The sequence below is a fragment of the Ceratotherium simum genome, chromosome 33 (genome assembly GCF_057802395.1).
Source record: "Ceratotherium simum simum isolate JZ-2026a chromosome 33, ASM5780239v1, whole genome shotgun sequence".
NCBI lineage: Eukaryota > Metazoa > Chordata > Mammalia > Perissodactyla > Rhinocerotidae > Ceratotherium > Ceratotherium simum.
This window is the reverse complement of record NC_141932.1, coordinates 26,074,678-26,086,718: the sequence shown is the minus strand read 5'-3', so window position 1 is coordinate 26,086,718 and position 12,041 is coordinate 26,074,678. Positions and strand designations below refer to the sequence as shown.

The following is a 12,041-nucleotide window of genomic DNA, read 5'->3' as shown; positions in this document are numbered from 1 at the left end:
GGCTGGTTTGCTTTGGCAGCCTCTCTGCCTGCAGCAATGACCTCTGGGGCTGGGAAGTCCTCGACAGGGGGATGGGGGGTTGGGCCGGGAAAAGGCCACGCTCAGGGCTGAGGCCCAGGCCAAGTGGCCGGAAGTGTCCAGGCAGATACACACTGTCCTGCCAGCAGCCAAGAGTGATCCACATCAGACCCCAGGACCAGATAAACAGCCGGACACACAAGGGTCACCAGCAGACACTTGCCTGTGGACAGCATGCACCCACACACAGTCAGACCACAGCTGCTCACCTCAGACAAGCCATCCCCCTACAATCGCCCCAGGCCGCCCCTCCACTCAGAGCCACGGGCCCCCACGGGGACACACTGTGTGGCCTTGGTGTTGCTCAGCCCTAGATCTCCGCCTCTCTTCCTCTCTGCCTCTCTTCCTCTCTCCATTCATATCCCCCTTGCTCCTTCCCTCCGCCTCTCCCCAGCTCCCACCTCTCCAGAGACCCACACTGCTAGGAGCACAGCAAACCCCAAAGCTCTGCCCTGCCTCTCTTCTCTCCACAGCATCCCCGTCCCCGCTCCAGGGCCGCCTCTTGGCTCCCATCTGGCTCCCTCACCACTCACAGTCCCTCGGAGCTAATGACTCCAGGGAGGGTCCCCAGGAAAACTGAGGCCCTTGGATTTTGGGGGGTGGGTAGAGGGTGTCTGGGCTCACGAGACAGACTACGAATCAAGTCCAAGAATTTTTATTTCATGAACAAAACTATTTGTGTAAAGAGAGACGAGGCTGAATGGGCCCCTTTCTAAGTGGCCACAATCCAAGGCTGGTGAGAGAGGGCAGGTGGGGCCAGGGCAGGAGTGCATCACAGGGAGCAGGGACCCCAGGTCCAGCCAGAGGAAGCGGGAGGGGAAATGTGGCTAGGGTCGGAGTGGGTCCCAGAACCCCCCGCCCCAAACCATGCTGGCCCATCGTGACCCTCTCTGGGCAGGGAGGGGGCAGGGAGGGGCTGGGCCCCCTGGTGCGTGTCTGAAGCGGCCAGTGTGTGCAAATCAGCAAGAAGGAGGGTGCGGGGCCGCTGCCCCCACCTCACCGCCCCCCCACAAACAGGCAGCAGAAGCAGGGGTGGGGGCAGCGGCAGTATTGCTTTACCCGTCATGCACGACTCGGGTGGGTGATGGGGCAGGAGGAAGAAGGCTGGATTGGGGTGTGAGCCAAGCCCCCTGCCCCTCCCACCCTGGTGGCTCCGTCGGCAGGGCTCTGAGGCTTGTGGAGGCCCGGGATGGCCAACACCCACTGGGGGTAGGCTGTGGCTGTGCCGGATGTTCCCCATTAGGGCCGGCTCTTCCTTGAGGTGGAGCCCAGGGCCTGAAGGTGAGGGAGAAACAAGGGATCAGGGACCGAGGGGGCTTATGCCTCCCAGGCCCTCCAGGCCCTGCCCAGCCACCCACCTTACCAGGGCTATTCGGCCACCTGGACGCCCGTACAGTTCTCTTTGCTTTCTGAGGTGATGGCCAGGTATTCCGAGCTGTGGTGGCAAAGGCCAGGTGTACAGGTACCCCATCATCAGTCTGCTCCCCCAACCCCACCCCCACCCCCACCCCAGAAGGCTGAGGAGGGCTGAGGTCTCTGCCCCAGGTGCACAGGGCTCCAGTTAGAGGAGGGGGCTGCGGGCTGGACTTCTAGGGGTCCCCAAGAAGTCCAGGCCGGGGGCCTGGAGTCCTAAGTCTGAGGGAGGAGGGAACCAGGGGCTCAGACTCCCGGGTCCTGGGGGAGAAAGGGGCTGGGGGCCTGGATTCCTATATCCTTGGGGGAGAGGATGCTGGGCCTGAACTCTGGGTCCCAAGACAAGTAGGGGCTGAGAGTGTGAGGGAGGAGGGGGCTGGACCTGACCACGGCCTTGCCCCCCTTAGGGAAGTCCTGGGTGCCCCGGGGTGCCTGCTCCACCCCCAACCCCACTCACGCGTTCTCCTGTGCAGCGGCCTCTGTGGCAGCCGCGATCTTCTTGTAGCAGTACACCATCTCTGCCACGAGCCATATGGTCAACACCACGATGAGCACATACATCATAATCTCCGACACGATGGACGCCATGTCTCTGTTGGCTGCAGGGGCCCTGGCAGCGTCAGGGGGCAGCCGAGGCCAGGCTCAGGAGCCACGACAGCCTGAGCCGGCCTCCAGCTTGCTGTGCGAGCTTGGGCAAGTGGCTGGACCTCCCTGGGCCCAGTCTGCAAATGAGAACATGCTGCTTCCCCGGGGCCATCCTGGTTACTGTGACCCTTAATACACAGCTTCACATGGGCCTCGGGGTCACCCTCACCCTGCCTCCCTGTGTAACTTGGGGGCACATCTGTGTCATCCAGGTGGCTACAGGTGCCCCAGAGCTGTAGCTCTGCCACCAGAGGGCTCAGGTTCCAGTCCTGCCTGTGCCGCTTGCCACGTGTGGCCTTGGGCAAGTGACTCAACCTCTCTGGGTCTCAGTTTCCCCATCTGTAAGAAGTCGATAATCACAATATCTCCTTCATGGGGGGAAGGGGGGGGGTTGTGAGAATTAAATCAGCTTTAAAAATCCTTAGACTAGTGCTGGACATATAAACAGCACTCGATAAATGTTTGCTATTATTAACATAATTATTACTGTTATTATCGGGGCAATACAGCATAGTAGTAAACATCAGGGGCGCTGGGGCCAGACTGCCGGGGTTCAAATCCAGGCTCTGCCTCTTACTAGCTGTGTGACCTCAGGCAAATGACTCCACCTCTCGGCCTCATTCCCCCTCTGTAAAATGGGGACGATAATACTCCTGCCCTCTCACAGGGCTGCTGGAAGAGAAAACGAGTTAACACTCCTAACGTGCTCCGGATGCGCGCGCAATCAGCACTAAGATGGCTATTTGCTGTCATTTCTGGAAACCTCCAGCCATCCCGCAGCGCTAGCCCTTGTCATCGCCAGCTTCCTCTCACTGGGCCTAAATTTAAACTGCAAAGGCAGCAGTTCAGCAAAGGGACCAGAGCGGAAGGCAATCGCGGCGTCCTCGCCTGCCCTCGCAGGTGTCCCCTCCGCATCCTGGCCCCTCCTCTCCGAGGCCGGATCTCATTTCCGCCGTCGGCACGGGTCATCCTCCCCCATGAGCGAGCACCCCACCCCGACCCCCGCCCTGGTGCAGATGGCACCGATGCTTTCCCGGCCAGAGGGAGGTGGGGGTGCAGGACTGGATGCTTCTCCCCGCTTCCCTGCAGGAGGAGCCGGGACGGGATTCCACACCTCGTTCATTCATTCATTCGTTCATTCGTTCTTTCGCTCAAAAGATATCACGAATGCGTCTCAGGCGGTGACTGCTCTCAGCCAGACTCCGTGCTTTATCCGAGCATCTCCCTGACTCTTCCAAACCACCCCAGGGATAGAGACTGTCCTGGCTCCCAAGTCAGCTTGGGAGGACTCAGGAAGACACTGAGCTGGGTGTATGTTGGATAAAGGTCACCTCATTGGAATTCTCAGCCCTGCTCCTGGAACTCAATGCCCACATGACTTGAGGTGACCTGGAATCTCCTGCTCTCCGGATCAGATCAGGACAGCGAGAGGCACTGCTCTGTAGCCCGTTTTCCAGACAAGGACCCTGAGGCCCAGAGTGGAGAAGGTGCTGGGCCAAGGATGAACAGCCAAGATTCCACTCGTGGCCTGGGTTCAACCCCAAGTGTAAGTGACTGCAGGGTCTGAGCTGTGCAGTAAAGCTTCCACAGCCAAAGAAAGACCTAGCGATAGCTGCCGTATATCGAGTGCAGCCTCCATCAACCCACACAAACACCTTGGGGGTGGGTCTGTCGTTCCCACCTTACAGATGAGGAACCGAGGCAGAGGATCACACAGAGGGTCAGAGGCACCTTCTCTGGGGAGACCTTTGATGTCTTCAAAAATGCCAGCTCTCCTAAGAGCTCCACCCACCTGCCCGCACAGGCAGCCCCAGGTCTGAGGCCCCAGCCTGCACCCCTGCAGCTGATTTCTCACAGCCCCAGACACCGCTTTCCCTTAAGACATCTTCCACTCATACGGAGGACACCCCAAACAGAATTAGCCCTCTTGTCCCCATGTGCCGGCCCCAGTCCTGGTGGGGGACCCCAGGTGCTTCCCACCATCTTCTGAACCTCTGCCAGGGCGGAGGGGGTCTTGCCACCAACACCCACTGCCCCTCCTTTGGAAAGACTCAGTTCATTCCCTGGGGCTTATCACCAGGAGGCAATACAGGTTGATGAGTAACATTGAAACCACAGTAAGATGGTGGGGTATAATAAAAAAGAATATGGTACGGCCGGCAACGCAAACCAGACAATAATATTACGGGTAATGAAAAAAGTACTGTAGTATGACGGGTAATGTTAAAAATACTACAGTATGATGGGCAATGATGAACATATTATAACGTAAAAAGGAAAATTTTAAAATACTACAATATGATTGATAATATTAAAATACTATAGCATGGTGAGTAATGATAAAAATATGATAGTATGGTGGATAAGGTTAAAAATACTCTAGTATGATGCGTTATTATAAAAATACTGTCATATGTTTGGTAATGTTAATATAGTATAGTTTGGAATATGATATAAAATACTATACTCTCGTGGGTGATGTTAAAAAGGCAATACTACAATCTGGTGGATAAAACACTGGAGCGTGGCAGATAACTCTGAGGCCACAGGCTCTGGGAAGACAATATATCACGATAACTGTTGCTCAGAACACAGGCTCTGGGAGGTGGTGTAACATGTAGACAATGCTGAAAGAGAGGCCCTATCGGGTCCCGGGATGCCCGGCCTCAGCCTCCACCACACAGACGAGGGCAGCGTTCTGAGCGAGGGCCGAGCCACAAGATGGAAAGAACCTGGGTGCCCGAGGGCCTCACGGAGCCCCCCTCCTCCTGACCCCTCACCGCAGCACTGATTCGGGGGACAGGACTGACTCAGATTTTCTTAAGCCATGGGATTTGGGGGCGTCTTTGTTACAGCGACTCCACTTCCCCCCACTCACACAGGCGGGGCTCCATCCTCTATGTCCGTGGGTGGCCGCCCACCCAGCATCGTGACCTACAAGTCGCTCAGACACTTCTCCTGCACTGAATTCTGTGGGATCACTTTGACAATAAACGTAAAAATGTTAATTATAAAAAGAAACCCACAGGCTCTGGCTGACAACAGAGCAGAGTGAATCATGCTAACAGAAACGGCCGTCGCACAGGCGCGGTCGGGTTCATATCCAGGTCCCAGCTCTGTGACCCTGGCCACGTAACCTAACCTCCCTGAGCCTGGTCTCCCCCACAGTAAAATGGGGATGTCCCCTGCCCCAGAGGGTGGGGGAGGATTCGAGGAGGGACTCCACATTTCCCCACTCCGTCCTGGGGAAAGGAAGGACCCCGAGTGTTGCCTGTGACGTGTGTGCGCTGCGGGCCCCGCGGGACGTACCTGCCATGGCTCTTTGCTGGCCCGAGGTCAGGGATCTCTCCCTGACTCTCTGAGCCAATGGCCTGTAGGGCCTGGAAAATTCCAATTTACACCGATCAGAAGATGGTTCAGAGAAGGGGTCGAGGCAGCTAAAGCCAAAATGGTGGAAAGTTTCAAAAACACTTTAGATCCTGGCTGCTCAGTGCGGCCCCAGACCCGAAGCATCGCCTCACCTGAGAGCTTGTTAGAAAGGAACCCCGGGCGCACCCAGATCTGCTGAGTCAGGACTGCACACCAGCAAGCTTCCTGGGAGTTCGTGTGCACAGCGGAGTTGGAGGAGCACTGCTCTGGGTGACACACTCACACCAGGACAGAGGGAGGAGGGCTCGGGCTACTCGACCATCAGCACCACCACCATCCATCGCCCCCACGTCCGGAGGCCCCGCTCTGAGCCAGCCACGCTCCAGGAGCTGACAGCCAGCGAACTGCCTGATGCCCCCAACCTTCCCAGGCCACGAGAACGGTTCAAACAACACCCTGAGACCTTTCATCCTGTTTCCTACAGGACAACCCTTTGGCCCAGAGACAGAAAGGCACCTGCCGGAGGTCACACAGCACAAGCGGCAGAGCCGAGTTCTGCACCCAGAACTTCACCGGAGAGGCCCACGGTGACCTCTCCGTGGTTGGGGAGAAACGGAGGCCAGAGCTGGAGCTGGGGAAGGAGCTGCTGCTCCCCGGCTGCCGTGGGCAGCTGGCCGGCCCAGGCGTGGAGCCAACCTGTCCTCTCCCTGCCATCTGTGCCTCCATCTGGCCGCCGGTGGGCAGCAGGGCCTGACTCACCCTTGTCCACCACCTCAAGGTGGATCTTTTTGACGACGCTGGTGTTGTGCTCGTAGTTCTCGAAGAAGAGGAGGCGGTAGACGTGGCACTCGTAGTCGCCCGAGTGGTTGTAGGTGACGTTAGTGATGAAGATGGACAGGTCCTGCAGGTCCTTGGTGCCCCGGCTGCCGTTCCACACCACGCGGCCCTCAAAGCGCTCGTCCTCCTCCAGCTGCAGCACCTCGTTCTCGTAGCGCAGGATCTGGGGGCGGCGGGGCCGGGGTCACTGCCTGCGCCCGTCCCCCCACCCAGACCTCTATCCTGTCCCTCGCCCTGACACACGGAGAGACAGACGGACACACGCAGGGACTCAGGCCCCGTGACCTCAGGCGGGGAGGGCCCGGGGAGCCGGGATCACGCCTGCGCCTCCCCCGGACCCCGACTGTGCCCCCCGCCCTGAGACACACACTCACACATTCCTCAGTCACCTCCCGGGCGCCTGTTCTGCCTTCCTGGCCTCCAGTCTCTACAGTTTATCCCCGGCCACCAGGCACACTCCTCAGGCAGGGACAGAGGCAGCCCGATCCCAGCTGCTGTAGACCCCCGTTCTCCAGCAGGCCCTAAAAGTCTACGGCGCCCCTCAGATGTAACTCAAAACACACACAGTGTACAGGGGCTCAAACGAATCCTGCTATTCTCCCAGGATGACTGTCGGAGACGTTTCTGCTGGTACTAAATAATTCCAATGGTATTTATTTTGTGCCAACCACGTGCCAGGTGCATCGACTCAGTGCTCACGCAAACCTGAGCTGGGGACCATCGCCACCCCATCTTTACAGAGGAGGACACTAAGGCTCAGAGAGGCTCAGCGACCAGCCCAAGCTCACAGGCTGGTCACGGGGGGAGCTGGTCATCAGTAGTAGCACATTATTGAAAGCGAACAAACAACCCCTCCGGGAACCCGGCCCCTAACTCCGCACAGACGCCCACGCTCCACACCCGTGCCGGGTGCCCCGCACCTTGACGAACTCCTCCGTGCCCTTCTGGCGGAAGGTCCACTCCGTGAAGGTCTCGGCGGTGGTCTCGCTGCGCCGCTTGCAGGAGATGCACAGAATTTTGAAGGTCATCCCGTACACGGCCTCAGTCTCTGAGTCCACCTCCACGCAGCCCCCCCAGGCTGAGGACACTGTGGAGACAGCAGACTCAGGCCGGGCAGGGGCACCCGTCACCCTGGGCAAGGCCAGGCTCACTGGCTGTTGGCTCGCGGGCCCCCTGGAAATCATCTGTTTCCTCTCAATAATGATTATGAAGGGACAGAACCGGACACCAAACCTGGCCCTGCCACGTGCTGTGTGCCCTTGGCAAGTCACTCATCTTCTCTGAGCCTCAGTTTCCCTCTGTGAACACTGAGGGCCATGATATCTTTGCTTCTGGAGGTTGCTGGGCAGATTCCGTAAGTTAGGGGAGGCCCAGAGGGGCCCTGGTACACAGGAGGCCCCCAATCAATAGGGCTGTCAACGTTGTCAGTAACTCGGGGTCTTTGTTACCCAAGTACCCCTTCTTCAGAATGTCACTTGCCCAAGGTACTGCAGCATCTAGGTGGCGGGACTAGAATTCCAGCTGCATTAGAAGTTCAAGGCGGCAGTCACTTCTACCATTACTGCTCTGTACAACCTGCCAGCCCCGGAGAAATGGGATGGAGGAAGGCAAGGCCTCAGAGGGGGAGGTGGGCGCTGGAACCAGGGCAGACCCACACTCCAGCCCTGCTCCCCAGTCTCCCAAGTTCCTGTGTCATCCACCCCCTCCCCAAGTTCTCCTGCCTCCATCCCCTCTGCTCCCAGCTCCCTCACCTCCAGGCCCCTATCCCATCTCCTATCAGCTTCTCAAAACTCTTTCCTGCCTCAGGGCCTTTGCACCCCCACTGGATCCCAGTCCCTCCTCCACATTCTCACCTGCCACCTCCTTCCTGCCCCCCAGCACTAACTGCTAATGCTGTGTCTCTCCAGCTCCAGCTCGGGGTCTTTTTCTGTGTTCTGGAGTCTCTTCCTCTACCTATCTTGGGGGCTTCTTGTCCTCCTCCTCAGCTCTTTCCGCCTCCTTGAGCGCTGCTGTCTCTGTCTCCCCTTCTTTCTCTCTCTTAGGGGTCTCTCTGACAGTCCCACCACTTTGTGTCCTCTTTCCAGGCTCAGACACCCTCTCTGGTCTCCCTCTCCCCCTTTCCCTATCCCTTTTAAAACTCCATGTCTCCCCGTGTCTACCTGTGTTTCCATCTCTTTCTGCCTCTCTCAAGTTTCCCTCTCTCCACCGCTTGGATTCTTAACTCTCTCCTCAGTCTCTCTCCCTGGCACACTCTGCATGCCTCTCTCTGTCTCTGGTTCGCCTTTATTGCCACCTCCCCATCTCCCAGCAGAGCACTCAGGAGTTCTGAGTCTTGTGTCTCTCGCCCCTTCCCTCCGGTCTCCATCTCTCCCTGTCTCTTAGTCTCTCCTGTCCCAGTCTCCGGGCGCCGCCTTCCCCCCACCCCCTCCCGCGGCTGTGGGTGTCACATTGCAGCCTGCGGGGCTCCGGGAGCAGCTGACTCTGCGTTTCCTCGCCCCCGGCTGGGCGCCCGCAGCCGCGAAGCTGTGCCAGCCCGGCCCCCGCCCGCTCTTGCCCACCCGCACCTCCACCGCCCTCCCTAGCCCCGCTCCCCGCGCGCACAACTTCTGGAGCAGACTTAGCCGGGCCGGGGGATGGGCCGGGGGTGCCCTCGCCCCGCCGTCCCGGCTCCCGAGCGCGAATCCCGCCGCCCGGCCAGCGCCCAGCCGTGCCCCGCGCCGCGCGCGCCCCCCGCGCACTCACCCAGTGCCGCGCCGACCACGAAGGCCAGCAGCGTCCCCATGGCTGCGCTGCGCACGCTGCGCCCCCCTCCCGGGCCGTCGGTATTAATAGCCGGGCGAGAGGCGGCGGGACCCGGCGGCGGTTAGAATGTCCCCGGGAGCGCGCGGGCGCAGCAGCTGCGGCTCTGGGACCGGCGGGGGGGGGGGGGGGGCCCGGCCCCCCCGCTCCGGTTACCGCCGGGGGCCCAGCCCCGGGGCCCGGCGTCCGGGCATCCCCGCCGCGCGGGGGGCGGCCGCTGCTCGGGCTGCTGCGCTGGAGAGCGCCGCGGGCGCATCCGCCAGGTGCGCGGACCCCGGCCCGGCTCCGGTCGGGCTCGGGCGCTGGGGCGCCGTCTCCTGCGCACTGCAGCGGCGGCGGCCTGGGGAGGGAGGGGGGAGAGGGAGGGGGCAGGATGAATCACCGCGGGGGGAGGGCGCGGCCGCCCAGCCTTTGCCGCAGCGGCCCAGGAGGCGCCCGCTGCACCGGCCTCTCTCTGTGGCGCAGGGACCGCGGCTTCTGGGCACGGGGCGGCTGGTCTGGGCGTCCGACCCCTCCAGACTCTGGGAACCTCCAGCATCGGGTCTGGGACAGGTCACCCCCAGAGGCACAAGAGGGCCTAGAGGGCGGTTTGGGGGCAGGGCTTCCGCTGTCAAATTATGGAGGTCATCCTCATGGGATGGAGGGGACTTGGCTGGGACCTCCAAGTGAACTGCCCCTCAGATCCCTGGCATCCAGCCTGGAGGTCACTATGCGGGACTCCAAGTGGGCAAGGGGGGGTCAGGCTAGGGCTGCAGATGATACTCCAGACCCCACCCAAGCAGGAGGGGCAGCCTGGATCCAAACCAGAGAGGCTGCTCTGGGTTTGGGGGTGCCACGTTTCAGGAGCAGGGCCTGCTTGACCCCCTTCTCCTCTGTCTCCCACATCATCTTCTACCTGCCCCCCCCCCCCAGTCCACCAGGCCCCTGCTGTCCCAGCCCTGGGAGCTCACTCCTGCCTCAGGGCCTTGGCCCTCCCCTTCCTCCACCTGGCCCGCTGCTCCCCAGGTGCCCAGGGGCTGGCTCCCTCTCCTCCTGTGGCTCTTGGCTCCGACGACGTCACCTTAGTCAGGGCGTCTGTCCAGCCCAGGGAAACTGCACCCCCCCCCCCCCCGACCTCCTTTACCCTTTCTGGTTTTCTTCCACAGCAGTGTCCCTACCTGACGTCATAGTCCCCATCATGGCCTGGGTCCCCAGCCCTGGACTACACGCTCCTCCAGGGTGAGGCCTTTGTCCTGTGCACCCCCGTGTCTCCAGCACCATGAACTGGGCCTGGCACTTGGAGGGCTCGAGAAAGCTGTCATGTCAAATGCATAAATAAGTGTCAACGCTGGATCCACTGCTGCCTCCCAACATTGGCCCCAAGTTTTTATTACAAAAGAGGAAACTGAGGCTGAGTCACTCCCTGGCCTAGGGTCACACAGCTGGCCTCAGGTGGATCTGGAATCCTGTCTCCCCCAACTGCAAGTGGCCTGTCCTGTCAGTTGATTCTTCTGCCAAATGGCGAGGATGGGGGTGGCGGCTCTGGACGGTCAGGACCAGGGTGGGAGGGAGACTTTGGGCTGTGGGTCACTGCTCAGGTCTTGGCCACCAGTTCTGGGTGGGGTGAGGTTCCAGAATGCCCCTGGCCGAGCCCTGCTGGGCCAGAGGAAGCAGGGTGTGGGGCAGGCCCGGGGCAGAGGGACAAGAAGCCAGGGACACCGGACACCTTTGTGGTCTGGGCCTCTGTGCCAGCACCTCCTGGGCTGTGAAATTCCTCTGCAGAAAATAGCCCTCTTGCTGTTCTGACCCTCCCTCTGGCAGTGGGTGGAAGGCGGAGCCACGGTGAAGACAGGCCTTAGGCACCGGGTGGGGGCGCCTCCCGCCAGCCCTACGCGCTGATGTTCTCCGAGCACCTGGCACAGGCTTGGTGCCGTTCTAAGCACTTTGCTGATGTTAACCATTTAATCCTTCCTACAAGGAGGGCATTACCATGATGCTCATTTTACAGAAATGGGAAACCAAAGCTCAGGGTGGGTAACTTGCCACAACCACACAACTAGAGGACGGGACAGGCTGGCTCTGCCCTTTGCCAGTTATGCTCCATCCTGCATCCAGCCAGCCAGCCCTCTGCCCCAAGCCATCAGTGAAGAAGATGCTTCCAGCCTGACTGGGATATGTCAACGGTCTCTCTTCACCCCTCCCTCACTCCGGGACCAGCACAGGGTTAGGGAGACAGATCTGGCTTCTACCTGTCTCCTACTCTCTCTACCTGGACAGAGACTTTGCCTCTAAGCCCATTTCCTCATAGGTAAGACGGGTCCAAATGGCCTCAATCTGGATGGGCCCTTTTGGGGTCCTGAAAGGGACAGGACCCTGCAATTAAATGTGGACACGCCAGGGGCCAGGCCTGTCATCCTGGCCTCCCTGCTGGGTGGCCTCAGGCATGTAACTCCTTGTCTCCATTTCACGGAGCTACTGTCAGAATTAAATGAATCTCAGACCTCGGCTCAGAGCCTGGGGTGCACTCGGCACCCATTACGTGAGTTACTTTCTTCCCCTTCATTTTTCTGCGACAAGAATAACGTTTATTGAATACTTACTCTGTGCCAGGCCCTGTTAAGTAGCCACATTTATTAACTCCCTGAATCCTCATAAAGCAGTTCTCAAAGTGGGGTCCCTGGACCATCAGCGTCAGCATCACCGGGGCCCTCGCTGGAAGTGAGGGATCCCAGCCCACCCCACGCCTGCTGAGTCAGACACCCGGGGTGGGGGGGGGTCTGGCCTCTGCTTTTATAACGAGCCCTCCAGGAGACTGTGACGCAGCTGAAGTGTGAGAAGACTGGCTTCTAACACCCTCGGGAGACAATTATGCCCATTGTACAGAAGAGGAAACTGAAGCTCAGAGAGGTGGACCAGCTCTA

General features: G+C 59.9%; 1 protein-coding gene across 2 annotated transcripts; it reads right to left on the bottom strand.

Moving 5' to 3' along the window:
- Positions 1–703: 703 nt before the first annotated feature.
- Positions 704–9,309, bottom strand: SCN1B (sodium voltage-gated channel beta subunit 1). 2 transcript variants are annotated; one of them, XM_087422243.1, is made up of 6 exons: positions 9,085–9,309; positions 7,263–7,429; positions 6,265–6,505; positions 1,949–2,090; positions 1,437–1,513; positions 704–1,353 (listed from the first exon to the last, which is right to left on the bottom strand). In XM_087422243.1, exons 1-5 carry the CDS (start codon positions 9,122–9,124, stop codon positions 1,447–1,449), a joined length of 657 nt encoding a protein of 218 aa, XP_087278369.1. In that variant the 5' UTR covers positions 9,125–9,309; the 3' UTR covers positions 704–1,353; positions 1,437–1,446. The 2 variants fall into 2 exon arrangements, with proteins under 2 accessions (XP_087278369.1, XP_087278368.1); XM_087422242.1 differs by having other exon boundaries at positions 1,442–1,513; positions 9,085–9,307.
- Positions 9,310–12,041: the final 2,732 nt, after the last annotated feature.

Excerpts from the sequence above, each read along its gene's own strand:
- SCN1B (XM_087422243.1), bottom strand. The coding sequence starts at position 9,124 with ATGGGGACGCTGCTGGCCTTCGTGGTCGGCGCGGCACTGG. Across the intron at positions 6,506-7,262 it reads GCACGGAGGAGTTCGTCAAG|ATCCTGCGCTACGAGAACGA; the intron begins GTGCGGGGCACC and ends CGCCGCCCCCAG. Across the intron at positions 1,514-1,948 it reads GCCGCTGCACAGGAGAACGC|CTCGGAATACCTGGCCATCA; the intron begins GTGAGTGGGGTT and ends TTGCCACCACAG.